The sequence below is a fragment of the Gavialis gangeticus genome, unplaced genomic scaffold, assembly GCF_001723915.1.
Source record: "Gavialis gangeticus isolate Ggan-Ray unplaced genomic scaffold, GavGan_comp1, whole genome shotgun sequence".
Lineage (NCBI taxonomy): Eukaryota > Metazoa > Chordata > Crocodylia > Gavialidae > Gavialis > Gavialis gangeticus.
The window spans coordinates 115,915,221-115,930,794 of NW_017729025.1; the positions used below are offsets into that span (position 1 = coordinate 115,915,221).

General features: G+C 42.9%; 1 protein-coding gene across 5 annotated transcripts in view; it reads left to right on the top strand.

The window, feature by feature from the left end:
• NAV2 (neuron navigator 2) overlaps positions 1–15,574 on the top strand; it is a 501,690-nt gene that overhangs the window by 286,770 nt on the left and 199,346 nt on the right. For 4 of the 5 annotated variants that reach the window (XM_019519466.1, XM_019519468.1, XM_019519467.1 and 1 more), the window contains 2 exons: positions 5,417–6,530; positions 9,988–10,100. In XM_019519466.1, coding sequence (XP_019375011.1) covers positions 5,417–6,530; positions 9,988–10,100 — 1,227 coding nt within the window. Of the gene's footprint in view, positions 1–4,443; positions 4,685–5,416; positions 6,531–9,987; positions 10,101–15,574 lie in introns of those variants that run through there. The other variant, XM_019519464.1, reaches the window with a different exon arrangement.

The window sequence follows — 15,574 nt, forward strand, 5'->3', positions numbered from 1 at the left end:
AAAAAAAAAAAAAAAAGAGAGACAGAAATTAGTTATACCATTATGTTGGTATGAAGATGCCATTTCAGAATAATTGCCAAGCTGGGTCAGACAAAAGATCAAGATAGCCCAACATCACAATAGCAGCAAGTGGCAGATGCTTTAGGGAAAAAATACAATAAACATGGCATGTATAAAGTGATTATTCCTGTTATACTCTCCTATTTGCCATTGACAGATTGTACCCCTAACTGTTGTGTTTAATAGCCCCTGATGGACCAGTCCTTCATAGTATCTTGTTTTGAAATCACTTGCTTGAAAAGTAACTAAAAGCTTCAGTACACTAAAGCCAAAAAAAAATTATTGAACTGTCCTTAAAAGACATTCATTGAAACGTGTCTAAAATTGTCATCCAGATAATTGTCTTTCCCATTTATCTGACTACAAAATGAATTTACTCCTTCTCTAAAGTATTATATTTTGTGTTTTAGAAAGAGAATGGCAGTCTTCATGCTGAATGTAAGTCTGACCTTTCCTTTTACTCTAAACAGAGTGCGTCTACACGATATGCTTAACTTCACATTAACATAGTTTATGGTGAAGTAAGCATGTGCATCTACATGTGCACATGCTTACTTCACAGTAAATCTCCCTAATCCTGAGTAAATTTGTTACCTGCAAATGCAAGTAGCAAATTTACTCAGGATTAGTAATGGCAAAGTAGTGCTTGTGTAGATGCCTAACTAGGAGCAAAATCTGTTCCTGCTCAGCCATCCACCAGGGGACAGGAGATAGCTCCCTGCCCTCAGGAGCTGCCTGCTGCTGGGGCGGGCTCCACCACAGGAGCCTGGGTGGGGACTATGTCCCTTTGCCCTAGCAGAAGGGAGCTCCAAGACCCCTGCCCTGAGATCGTGATCGGGGAGTAGGGGGTTGGGAGACGCTTATCTCCCAGCACTGGCTCCAACAACCATGGGGATAGTGCTGGGAGATCCTTATCTCTCAGCTCAAGCCCCACGGTCACCAGGAGACCCTTATCTCTGGAAGATCCATGACCATGGGGCTCTGGCTGGGAGCTCTTTGATGGTAGGGGCAGGGGAACCTGTTCTCCACCGAGATCTGTAAGCATAGAGCTTGGGGGTGAACAGACTGGGAAGCTTGTTCTCTGCCCAGCTCCATGCTCATGGATCTAGGCAGAGAACTAGCTCCCCAGTCCTTGCCCTGTGTGCCTGGGTGGGGACAATGTCCCTCTGCCCTGGCAACAGGGAGCTTTCAGCCCCCACTCCCCAATCGTGATCGTGGAGTGGGGGCTGGGAGCTTGCTCCCAGCTCTGCAATTGCCACCCAGCCTGGAGCTGGCTGGGACCTGCCTCTGACCGGGACAGTTCCCAGCCAGCCCCAGGCTACCCAGGGAAGCATGTACAGCTTAGAGGTGTCTGGAAACTGTCCTGTTTCAGGCAGTCCCCAGCCAGCTCCAGGCTGCACATGTGGACTTCCCCATGAAGCCTGTAGCTGACTGGGAACTGTCCCAGTCAGGGGCAGGTCTTAGCCCCATGCCCTGTTCAGTGATCGAGGCACAGGGCTTGGAAAGAGGTGCAGGGGTGTGATAGGTCCCAGCCCTCTGCCCTGATCTGCCAGTGGAGCAGCTAGCAGTGAGTTCTGCAGTGTTTCCTGCCAACCAGTTCTGGGGAGAGAGTAGCTGGAAGTACCATATGCACTGAGACAGAGAAAGAAAATCTGGTTTGGAGTATTTATTCCATCCCTACCTTTAACTCCAAATTTATCATGTATTGTATTCAATGGAGTATGTTAAGAAGTTGTTGAAAGATGGGTGAAGTTATATGTTACACCTAGAGTGAAGTTATATGTTACACCTAGATTATACTAAGGGAACTTAGTATCCCATCACACCTTATTGCTAGTGCAGGGGGAGCCCAGTACTAGGTTCTGGTCTCCCCCTGCATCAGCAAGTAGCAAGCTCCTGTGGCTGGGAGCTGCTTCAGCTGACAGGGCTCCTAGGTGCAGGGGCACATAATCCACTCAGGCTGGGAGCCTTGATCTGCTGTGGGGTCCCAACCTTGGGAGCCTATGGTACGCCCCTTTGGCTGGGAGCCCCGTCAGCGGATGGGGCTCCCAGCCACAGAGGCATATCTGGCCACATGTTCAGTTCATGGCATAATAAGAACCAGCCACAAAGGGGAATAACTTTGTGACTCAGTCCTCATTTTATCACACCAATAATCGATTGAATGTGTGGCCAGATCACAACTTAAGACAACCAGTTAATAACGGCTTGAGTGTAATGTATTGTAGGGGCCTGAGTGTCTTAAAGTTATGAAACTCCAGGCAAGGGCGAATTCTGGACTACCTTGCTTGTGTTAGGATAACTTCAGTCCACTCCATGGTGATAAAATGAGCAATTTGCAGTCCTCCAGCATCCCAGGATGCACCAGTCCCTGCCCCTCCTCCCACCCCTTCAGAGCAGGGATTGAGCCCAAGAATCCTGGCTCCTAGCCACATCCCTGGTCACATCCCTGCTCACCAGCCATCTAGTGGCAGGTCAGAGCTGTGCAGGCAAGAAATGGTATTAACATTTAGGGCATTTGTACACATTTACCCTGCAGCACTGGGTGCTTTAAAAAGTGCCCAGCGTTGTGGCACATGCATTTGTATAAATAGTGAAATGCACGGCAGCATTGAGAATATGGTGGTGGCACGCATTTGAACTCAAACACATTGAAGGTGCTTTAGTTCAAAAGCGTACCACCGCCATTTTCTGCACACTGATACGCATTTTGCCACTTATACAACTGCCTGCAGTGCATTGTGCATCAGCTTGTATGCATGCTCTGATGTGCTGAATTTCCAGCGCGTCAGAGCAGACATAGGTATGTATATAAATGCCCTATGTGTGTGACTGCTCACAGCACATTCTTACTTTAACACCACTTAACTTTCCACATATTTAGTAAAATGTATCGTAATGTAATATGTAAATTCACCTATATGTAATATCTGTATTCACAAATTATACACTGTTCTTTTTTCTTGAGAGAAAGAATAATGAGAGGTAGGAGGCATTTTTATGGGCACAATAGAATTACATTTTGTGTTAAAGCTTTCTCCTCATTGCCAGGGCAGCATACATTGGATTCAGGCAAATTAATACAATTAGTGTTTATGAATCTAAGCTTCTATAGGAGCACTCAGGGTTCGAGATGTGCAATTCTTTGTATAATTTGTACAGCAGAATAAATTGATAACATAATAAAAAATCCATAAAAGATGGGAGTTTTGAGGAGTTTTCTTTGAAATCCTACTAATCTCTTACTGGGATAAATTGAGATAAATACTCACCTGTTCTGGGTTTGCAAAATATTGTGTCAACATGGGGACATGGGAATAGGTTTTGGTGGGTAGAAGAGATTTGGGGAATACAAAGGCATTAGAGATATAAATTACTGTTCCTCTCATTAATGCAAAAGGGCGTGAAGTGAAAAACAGAGCTTTCTAGACTTCTGAAAACTAGAGGGGGAAATATCACTAACAGCTCCTCCAGAAGCTCTTGTCTTCCCTGCCTCCAAATAGGGGCAGGGATGGTACCAATGGGTACCACCCTTCTCTTTCCTTGCTGTGAAGCAGGAGGCAGGGCAGGATGGCACCTTAGAGACTAACTGGTCAAAGTTGCCACCCTGCCCTGCCTTCTGTCTGACCCAGATAACTGTCTCTCTTTACTCAATGTGTGAGTCCTTGGGTCTCTTGCACCACCAGGTGCATTTTTCAGCATTTCCTGATCTATCTGATGGAGTGTGGAATGCTTCAGGACTTGGACAGAATGAATGGGAGACCTGGCAGTGTGACAGGCTGCTGCATCACCTAGCAAAGTAAAATGTGTGATGCTTGGGACTTAATCTTCTTCCTTCCAGAGTATATCAGGAGTAAGATTTTAAAAATCAATAGACCTTCAGTACAGTAAAAGTAGGGGAAGTGAGTATAGAATCAGGCCCTTAGTATGCCTGTAAACTGGAGTAACAGTTGCCTCTCTCCACCTACTTATGAAAAACTTTCCAGAAGGAAAACAGCTAGTGAGGCCAGCCAATCAAGTTGGTAGCAGTTAATAACAGAGCATTGGAAATTTTCCAGTTTCAGTTATGCAGTCTCTTTTTAAAAAAAAAAATCATCATTAATTCCTGCTGTCCTGCTTAGTACATAAAAATGTGTAATGACTGTGAGTTTATTACAAAGGGATCTCTAACACTTGGATCTCCACTAAGTCATGAAGATGTATGTGCTTTAAATCTTCGGGAGGTCTGGTTTGGATCACACAAGTGAGGTTAACAGAGCCGTATCTTCTGAGAGCAGCTGAAAGTGAAGTAAAACAGTCCCTGTGTGGTTGCAGCGGTTCATGATTTACAGAACTGAATTCATAGTGCTGCTGAAAACATACGCTCTGCCCTGCTGTTGATTTTTAAATTAAAAAAGAGCAGCTCTATACACAGTTTACTTTATTGCTAGAGGGCAGGGAAATATAGGTAGAAGCCGTTAATCCCCAGCGGGCTGCTGGGCAGGCGAACAGTCGTGGATGACAAAAGTTAATTGGAAACATGAGCAGTTTAACAGAAAACACGTTGGTGATAATTGAGAGAATAACGTCTCCAGAAGAGAAACTTTGCAAAAAGAAACTTCAGGAGAGAAGTGGCCACTGATAGGTAAGTAAGCAAGTATGATTTTGGATCTCTTTTTAGGCACTAAACTAGTCACTTAAGGAAAACAAGAAACATTCACAGAAGCTAAAGAAATAGGAGTTTGGGGCTTACCGGGAAAGGGTTTACAGTTACTGCCACTAGCTCATCTTACAGCTGGATTTAGTTATGAGATAAAGATGTATCATTTAGGTTCACTGCATGAGTAAGAGCATGATTGGTTTTATTTTTGCAGAATGGGTTTGCCTCTGTTTTTATGGATATGAAAGTTTGAAACCATCCTTAATTGGAATAACTTCATTTTTTTTTCCTTTCTCCATGCAGTATTTTAAAGATACTTGAGGTTTTTCTGAGAAGTGAACTTGGACAGCAGAGCTTTTGCTAAAAGCTGAGGGAAAGTCTTAGTTGGATAGAAGTGTCTGTATTCATGCTAATGAAAATTCAGTGAAGACTTATAGGACACTGAAACACATGCATTTTTTCCATGTTTAGGTTGATCCAGGAATGCTGCAAAATTGAATACATTTGAATGGTAGGAGTTTCTTGTTCTTTTGTTTCAGGGGATGAAAACAACAGAAGTCCTTCCTCATCATAACTGCTATAGTTTGTAATAATGATACCTCTCTTTCTTTGCTGATATTAGTAGTCTAAAGCACCTTTTCTTTTACCATGGAGAGAAGCTGTGGAGCTGTTTTAATACCGGGTGCTACTAAGTGTTTTTTTTTCCTTCTTCCCCAGAGCCAGAAGACAGTACAGCCTCTCAGCCGACAGGAATGAATGAAAATGTACCATCTTCAGTTCAAAGCTGCAGCACTACAAATGCTGTTAGTTGCAATAACTCATCGGCCATACCCCAGCCCAGCTCTGCCATTAAGCCCTGGCGCAGCAAGTCCCTTAGCGCTAAGCACACAGCCACGTCTTCCATGTTATCTGTAAAGCAGCCAGTGCCAGAGCCTCCCAAACCACCAACGGAAATGGTCAAAGCAACTCCTAATGGACAAAAATCCATGCTTGAGAAATTAAAACTCTTCAATAGCAAAGGAGGCTCCAAAGCAGGTGGGACAACCCTGGAAGGTTCAGGGTCTCGGGATAACAGCTGTGAAAGACTTGAGACACTTCCCAGCTTTGAGGAAAGTGAGGAGATTGATGCTGCAAACCGGAATGTGAATAATCCAGGACCAACATCCAGTAGTCCCAAAATTGCACTCAAGGGAATTGCACAAAGAACTTTTAGCCGCGCACTGACTAATAAGAAAGGTTCCCCAAAGGGCAGTGAGAAAGAGAAAGAGAAGCAGAAAGAGAAAGAAAAGGATACATGTAGAGACATGGTAAAAAGAACATCTGTAACGGAGAAGCTGGAAGTGAAAGAAGAGCCAAAAGAAGAACAGACAGCACCAGCTGCAACAGAGATGCCAAAAAAGTCCTCAAAGATTGCAAGCTTTATCCCTAAAGGAGGAAAGCTGAATAGTGCCAAGAAGGAGGCCTCTGCCCCTTCGCACAGTGGAATACCAAAACCAGGAATGAAAACCACCACAGGGAAATCCTCAAGTGCCCCAACTTCTTCAAAGGAAGGTGAGAGAAGCCGCAGTGGGAAACCTGGCTCAGGGCTCTCTCATCAGAAGACCCAACTAGACAGCAGGAATTCCAGTTCCACTTCAAGTTTAGCCTCCTCAGAAGGAAAAGGGATAGGAGGGGTATCTGCTCTTAGCAGCAGCAGCAGCACCCAAGCTGTCAGTGGGCCAGCTAGTACCACACAGACTACAGGAAGCAATACTGTGAGTGTTCAGCTACCTCATCCCCAACAGCAATACAGCCACCCGAACACTGCCACAGTTGCACCGTTCATGTACAGGTAGGGTCAACTCCTCAAGTATAATGTTTTGCACTTGGTGTTTTTATAGGGAAACTCATTTATCATGTGGTTACTTGGGAACACAAGTTAAAAGTTGTACAACAGCCACTTTAGTTCTACTGTTAGCACAAAGGCTGCTATGAAATAATTTAAAATATATTACAATTAAATAAAGTAATCATAATCTGATTACATGCCCTCATGCTCATGAAAACTTCTGCTATGCAGCTCTACCTAGCCTTCTGTCTGACTTTGGACTAACATGGCCAACTGCCTCTCTCTCTCTCAAACAGTTGTCAAACTCGAAATGTATAGTATTCCTGAAAGTTAGGGAAGCAAAGAGTTGCTGTATCTCTGACAGAACAGTTTGAGAAAAGCTGATTCTGTAATATTAATGAATGGTATGTATATAGTAGTGCTTGCATTTCAGGTGTATTGTTCGACTGGCAGTAAGTTTAAAATCAGTTGGTAGAGCACAGCTAAACAGAGTAGCAGGAGGTATTAGGCATAGTACCTCAGCAGGTATAATACCTCTAAAATACCCCCTAAAAATGTCTACTGTTTCTGACACTAGTTTTGTTTCACTGGTAGCTGCAATGTTAGGACCCCTTCTGTAGATGGCCAAAGCTGCCTTGGCCATTTTTAATATTTTGTTGATTATGCTGGTTTCATGTGTCATGATGTTTCCTAATGCCAGAACATGTTCAGAAAATTCCTTTAGGCCTAGGAACAGAGGAGGAACATGACTGCTGCTCCATGCTTGTATTCGCTCCCCACTGAATGGGCTTTGCTTGGTTAGCAGGGGTAGAGTCAGGAGAGCTGAGCCATAGTCCTAGTACCTCAACTGACCTTTAGTGAAAGTTCACAGAACAGTTCATATACTCAAGAAATCAAAAGGATTGCTTAGTGCTATATGGGACCATAACAAGGAAAGAAGGGCCAAAGTGTCTTTTAGCCCCTATCCCTATGCAGGCACATAAAAATAGGCCAGTGTGAATGATGAACCTGCTGAAAATATATGTTGTTATTAAATTATCCTTGGCACTAAAGAAAATTCATATTGAACTTACTAATATTTCCATATTCACCTTGCTTCCCAATGTACTCTGTTCCTATCACTGTCACTACAGCATCTTACCATTGGCAGATAGTGGAATGCACCAAGACTGTTTAGAACTCATTGAAGGTTGAACTCTTTACTGAGAGTTAGTGAGGGCCAGTGCCATTCAGAGGATTATAATACCGTAACTGAAGATAGAAAGAACCGGTTGTTCCTTTTTTTATTTCTACAAACATGAGTTCATATGACACTGGGTTGAAGACTGCTTATGAATATAATGTCCTATCAAAAGCCAAAATAAAACTGCTATAATAACCAACCTGATGCTCGTCTCTGTTCAGTATTTTGAACAGAGATATCATCTGAAGCATGAAAACTGGGCTGATAAAATTTTTATAATCCTTGCAACATATTGATAGTCTCAAGGTAATATTTATTTGACATTTCAAAAGGCACAAAACAAACTGCATAGTCTTGCCAGGGGAAGGAAGCTGTTCCAAACTTCAGAAAATATGTTTTACTTGCCAAGCCAGTGAAAGGTCAAAACTAAAAGTGAAAGGCCCAAATGTATCATAATCATTTTCTAAGAGAGCAAAGTAAAAATATGTTTAATAAAATGGGCTGCAGCCATGAACAGTGAGTGACTATTTGCAAGTCCTGAAGAATATAAATTTGTAGCTTCATTTTATGTTTTAGTGTCTAAACTTTCCTGTTAAATGTAAGGTTCAGCTGTTAAGGACATGTCTGCCTTTTCAATCTCAGGGTCAGGTCCTTTATAATACTAGTAGGTGCTTAACATCGAGGATTTTATCTAAAGTTTCTTGATGTTAATGCACGGGCTTCCACTGCCTAAGCCAAGAAGGGCAAAGCTATAGCAGATTAATCAACCTGGATCTGCAGGACAGGCTGCCATACTGAGCTGGGTTACAATAGGAGCCTCAGGTTTGCTCTAGGTAGTTCACTACCTTGGAATTCTTGGATACATATGGGTTTTTGGTTGTAGCAGTGTTGGTTTAAGGACATAGGCAGGCAAGGTTCTTTGGGAAGATGTGACATCTTTTATTAGACGAACTGAGTAGTTGGGAAAAAGTTATTTGCAAGCTTTTGGGTGCAATCACCCTTCTTCAGGCATAGGAAGTCTCTGCTGTTCTGAGTCTCTGGTGTTTCTTGGAGTCTCAGAACAACAGAGATTTCCTATGACTGAAGAAGGGTGATTGCACCTGAAAGCTTGCCAAGGACTTCTTTCCAGCTACTCAACTGGTCTAATAAAAGATATCACATCTACCCAAAGAACCTTGTCTGGATATATATGGCACCTTCCTCTGTCTGCAATCCCTACACAAGGAGCAATGTGTGTAGTTGGTAGCAGAGGGGATATGCTTGGTCTCTCCAAGCCAGGAGCAGATCCACCAGCTTCACAACTTTGCAAGTATGCCAAATTTTACAAGAGGGTCTGTTGTAAATATCTCATTTTCTCTTATATTTTTAAATTAGAAAAATAATTTGCTGTATGTTTCACATGGCTTTTCCAGTGATTTCAAAAATTGTATCTGGTTAAATATCTGCTAAACCCTCTATCTAGACACTGAGGTTGTGCACTTGGAGAGGTAGATTTCTAATCTTAATGCATTCCTAAAGTACAAAACTCAGTATAATTAGTCAAATGAAATGATCACAGTTTATGCTGATAATGTCTGAAAAATAAACTCTCGTGAGAGCAAGTTTCATTCATTGATAGCTTCAGAACTTTGGAACATAGGTTGGGGTTATGTAAAGGCAAAATAATGCCGCTGGACACTTGGGGCAGTGGTGACTTCTGACTGCCACTGTGCTGCCAGTGTGATTGCACAGCTGCAATGCCAGTATTTCCCTTCTCCTCCCCAACCCATAAGTCAGTGCCTGGGGAAGCTGCCCCAGTCACCCCACCCTAGGTATGCTACTGGGGTTGAGGATCATTTTATGCACTGGTTTATTTTCCAATGACAGCTGGTAGTGCTTCTAGTCAGCGAAGGGAATTCTGCACAGGTATACCCAACCTACTTTTCATTTTATAGTGTAAGTTTTGCAGGTAGTTAATATCAGCATTTCAGACACAATGTGTGTTTCTGACTAGACTGTAGTTTTAGCTAAAACCCAAGTGTTTTAGAACCTTGTCTGAGGAACTGGAAACCTACAATTGATTATGAATATTTCATTTTTTCTTTACAGTTCAGTGCTTGTTTCCGTTTCTAGGACATAGCTCAACGTGGGACTAATGAATTATGTAGAGTCAGTCTGCTAGTATATTCTAGAGAGAAGGGCACAGTGGATGATGGCAGCTGCAGTTTTGTAGATGTTATATTTGTTTTATTTTTGGTTGTGAATGATTGCACATCTCTATTTTGTTTTGCCTTTAAGATCACAGACAGACACTGAAGGGAATGTAACGGCTGAGTCCAGCACCGGAGGGGTGAGCATGGATTCTGCCCTTTACACTAAAACTGGACAGCCTGGTCTTGAAGACCTTTCAGGTAGGTCTTGGAATACCACTAGTTAACTTTATCCCGCAATTATATAAATGAATATGGGCTAAATAGAGTTTAGCTGAAACCACTGGCTCCTTCTTACAAGAGAAGTGAAGTTAGTGCCTTATTTTCCTAGTGCCTAGTGCGTATTCCTAGTGCCTTATTTTTGACAAGTTCTGATAATTCAGTTGGTTCTTCAGAAATAGTAACTGAGGAAATATTGGAGTTTTGGACAACAGTATGCTGAGCACTACAACCTGCACTGAAATCGTTATGAGTTGAGGGTAATTAGCATCTTCCTAGAGATCTCAAGGAGCCAACTCTGAAATTTGTTGCCTTTCATCCATCATTCATTCATATTCAATCTAAATAATTTGAGGAATTGTGTCCTTTGGTTCTATTTACTGAATTTCCCAGATTTATAATTAGAGCATAAAGAAACTGGGGTTAAGTCTGAAATTCTAACAATTTCAGATTTATCATAAATCAATAACTAGGCTACATCTGTAAAAAAAAAAATAATAATAATAATAATAATAAAAAATGAAGTAGAGATCCTTCCCACATTCATCAGTTTGATGACTAAATTACTGGAATAATGTCTTTACTGAATTCAGAAAAGTAAAATGAACTCCTGGCTTACTGCTGTTCATTTTATACAAACCAGTGCACACATGCTGTAATCAATTGTGATTAGGATGCTGTGGGTTGTAAAGTAATGAATGTGTTTCTGTGTGTTCTGAAATTCATGCCACTGAAGAAATAGCTGCTTATTAGCAACATACTCACAGCTACTTTTAAGCTTAACAATAATAACCAAGGCATTTTTTTTTTTTTTGGCAACCAAGAGCCCCTCTACCCCTGCATGGAAAGGTGTGATGAGATCTAATGTGTGATCCCACAATTGTACTTCCTGGTGTGCATGGCAAAAGGCAAAACTGTGGGGCCATGCATTAGATCCCTCCATGCCTTACCGCCAGTGCAAGGGGAACCTGGGGTCATGATCCCAGGCTCCCCCTGCACTGGCTCTCACAGCTGTGAGCAGTGGGGACACCGTTCCCCACACTACCCTGACAACGAGCCCCACGGCCAATATTGCTGTAGGGCCTGCGGCAGGGGAAGCACCAGGAACGCTGTCCCTACTGTGAGCATCATCAGCTGTGGGACTAACAGTGGGGGGAGCATGGGGCATGTGGCATGCTTGTACTGCTGTGAGCCCCATACCCCATGAGCATCACAATGGACATCACACATTCTCCCCTGCTGTGAAACCTGCAGCAATATTGGCCATGGGACTTGCAGTAGTGACGACGTTCTCCCACTGCCCCCACTGCGAACCCAACACCTCCTGAGGCTCACAGCAGAAGCAGCTTTCTTCCCACTGTCCCTCCTGTGAGCCCCACAGCTGAAGATGCTGTCCCTGCTGCAACCCCCGCAGCCGAGGAGACTTGCCGAGGGCAGCGTTCTTCCTTCTGCAAGTCCCAAACACCAGTGGGTGGTGCACCCTTGTGGCTGGAAGCCTCTCAGTTGATGGGGTTCCCAGCCACAGGGGAGCACTTGGCCACACGTCCAATTGATGGAGTGATTAGAACAAGCTATAAAATTATTACGTATTTTTTGTGCAATAACTTTGTAGCTTATTGCTTGTTTTATCATGCCATTCATTGGTTGAACATGTAGCTTGGTCGCAAATTAAGGTGTGATTATTACCTGGTTAATTAATTCAGTATAATGCCCAAGTTTTATTAGAAATTACAGTTGTGCTGGTGAATCTTTGGAGTGCTTTCATCTTCTTACCCATGTATTTTTAGGGATGTGCGTGTGTGTTTGATAATCTAATCATTTCTTTGAAAGATCTTGTGCTTGGGATTACATTGTGCTGTTCCTATCTTGTTAGTCTATGCCACTTCTGGTGTAATGGTTTGGGACTGGTCATCCTGCTTAGGAAGTCATGAAGCTAAAACTTTTACAACTTGGATTAATTTCATATTCCATTATATATTCTGCCTCTGCCACATTTATACCTGCATTTAGGTGTACTGGTGGCAGAGCTAAGACACAGAGTTAGTGGTGAGGAAGAGAGTGGAGGAAATGCATGCATGTTTGCATCTGCATATATAATTTATGTATACATTAATTAAATATTAAACAGATAAGTAGCAATAGCATTATGGTCTTGGAGAGCATTCTGGAGGTCATATATAAAAATATGGAAGATAGTGCATTACTGTATAGGTTGTGGGATTGAGTATTGGCCTGCTTGTATGATTTTTGTTTTTTTCCCCAGTGCTGTCATTGCATTACTTTGAGCATAGCAGCCTGGATATCTATCAGTTCTCCTTGCTGTGATGGGAATGGGAATGATACCTAGCTTACATAGGAGTTTTAGTCTTTAATGGAAGACATAAGTGCATATTGTTATTATTTTACTAATATATGTTGTTTTGAGATCGAAAATATACCTGACAGTGGGACAACCTATAGATCATCAAATACAGGAGATTGAAAGAGGCAAATTTTCAAAGCTAAATTCAACAGGCATTGGTAAATCCATTAAGAAGAAGTAAGGAAAAACCAACAAACAAAACTGTTCTTCACCCCAAAAGAAAGAGAAAATATAATAAGCATGTGGCAGACTATGGAGTCTTTTATTATCTCCATATAGGCATGTAACAATCATTGATGTTGTTGGCTTGCATGTGCATATGAAGAGGAAAGAAAATACATGTGGAAAAGTTTAAACAATTTGCAGGCAATATTTACTAAATATTCACAATGAGAATAATCTCTATGTCAAAAAAGCAATTAATTTTTTTATCTAACTTAGTGAATATTCTTGTGGAACATCAGTTTACTTCTACTAAGGACCTTTATAATATCTGTCTGAGTATGACTTTGTGCTGAGAAAAACATTGCCTCCAATTTAGTTTTGTAAGTGAGCCTCTCAAAGCACATAACTTCAACTATTTTCATTTCAGCTAAGCCTCTTATCTGTGTTCTTAATAGCTTATCTTCCACTTACTTTCCTATCTATGGAAGAAATGATCTGTGAAAGAGCACCACAACCCTTTATCAGGCCCTAGTCCTATAAATATTTTGATGTTCTTTGGCACTTTAGTAATATTTAGATCAGTAAATATATGCAAACTTTTTCCTTCCCGGAGTCTCTATGGATTGGAGAGCTGAGTTTGTTAGGTTGCCATTTCCAGTCTAGCTGAGGTTGGAAGTCCTATTTATCTGATGGTTGGGTGGTCTATGTGTAGGGACCTACCAAATTCATGGGCTCTGGTGGCTGATTACAAGGCTGTAATATGACTGGGACCCCTGATTTCATGGCCGTATCACAGTCAGGGCTGCCATTTTGAAGGTGGAGAAAGCGCCCTCCCCCCCCATGCCTCTAGCTGAGGGGCACCAAAAGTCCCACCCTCCCAGGCATTGATTGAAAGCCCTACCTCAGGTGGGCAAAATATGGCCTGTGGGCTGGATCCGGGCCACCAGGTGACTGGATCCAGCCCACAGCTGCCCCTGTGGCACTCCACATGGGGCCATAACTGCCCACTTGCACCATGACAGCCTGCACCAGGCTCCTACCAGTGCCTGCTGGTCCAGGCCCCAGCCAGTGTGCAGCTTCTGCTGGGGCTGTTCCCGGTGCAGCTGCAGCCAGGTGCTGCTCTGTGCCCCCCACCTCCAGTAGTGGTTCCTGCTTTTGATCTTGGTCCTTCTGTGCCATGCTGCACTGTGCCAGGCAAGTAGTTTCAGCTGGGTAGCTCCCATCAAGGACATGAGGCTCTGGCTTCAGCTCCTGGGTGCCAGTTCCTGGGTGCCAGATCTGGAGAAGGGGACTTTTGGTGGGGTAGTCTGCCTTTTTTTTTCTCACTTTGCCCCCTTCCCCCTCCCCCTGCCATTCTAGAAGACAGCTTTTTGCCAGCTGTTTGCTGGCTTTTTGAACATAGCCAGTTCCCCATGGAAAAGCACAGGGAACTGGCTATTTCACAGGAGACAGCCAATTAAACAATTTCCATGAAATGATATATTTGTTAGGTCCCACTCCCTATCTATGTGAAATGCATTGTTAGTGTCAATATGAATTCCGCATATTGAAAAATGTCACGAACATGCCCCTCCAGCCTTGTCCCTTCTGAGACAGACAACAAGGGATCAATTAAGGCCTGTCTATATTGTGGTGGGAGGAAGTAGCTGTTCCAGAGCTGGAAGTTCATTAGTGGGGCTACTGTGGGCTTGTCCCCAGTGCCTACTTTCAAGCCTTCTATCGGGCCTGAGTGTGCAGATGCTGGAAATGAGTTTGAAGCAGTCCCATTATTGATCCTTTGGTGCTGGAACATGTCAGCAGACTCGGTTGGGTAGAGTTTGGCATTCTCGTTTCCAACCTGCCTGAAACCTATTGTCACCCTGGTACAGACAGACCTAATTGCACATCTTCCCTTTTTCAGAAAGATTTATATTCACCCATAGGCGATGTGTGTGTGGGGGGGGAGTATGCGGGGGCACGTGCCCCCCCGCTCAGATTGGCCACCTTTGAAGCTGCCGCTGGCTTTTGTGGGCAGTCACCACTCGCCACCCGCCCCCACCTCACATCCGACACAGCCATCAGCGTCTGCAGGCAGTCCCCACTCACCGTTCTTCTCCCTCCCCCTGCCTCCCACCGCCGACACCAACACTGGCAGCTGTGGGAGGTCCCCACTTGCAGCCATGGTGCTCCCAGTCTTGGGAGGCACGAGTCATTCATGTATTCACCCAGTCCATGGTCTGTCTTCTCTTCCCTAGAATGGTATGTCCTAGGCAGGTCTGCAGCATGTTGGTGGGCTAACATGGAGAAGTTTGAATTATGCTACCATGAGAGGCCTTTGTTCTCAGGGAAGGATTTTTTTTTTAAACAAAATAGCAAAAGTTTGGAGGCCGATTAATCCATCATTACCATTTAAAATTTCTGATTTATGCATTGTGTGGACAGCCATCTAAAACTAGCGGTTTTGTAGATCAGTTCATTTCACAGTGTCATGGTAGCTTTTAGGAGAAAGGGGCCGCTTATTTAAAGAATGTGCAAGACTGAAGTATAAAAAAAAAAATGACTAAATTTGATGTATTAAGTATTTTGCCATTTAGATGTTGGTTGTATACTGGAATAAGATCATTTCCTTCTGTGAAAAGAACCTAGTTTAATGAGCAGAGTTGTTTCTGATACATTCTCTGGAGGCTTTCTATTTCAGTTTACACGCTTACAATATGCACAATGGAACCACTAAGAATCATAAGTCACTTCTTTTCAACACTGAAGGAGCTAAATAGATAACATACAGCTGAGTTAGCAACCTGAAGTGGTTTTTTAATTGATTGCAGAGAACAAGCAAGCAGAAATAAATTCCATCAAGGCCACTAGAAGTGTGTTTTTGTTTTATTTTGTGTTGTTTTGTAGTTCTTTTGTAGTTAAAAACAGGAAAAACATTGTTTTCAAATGGACC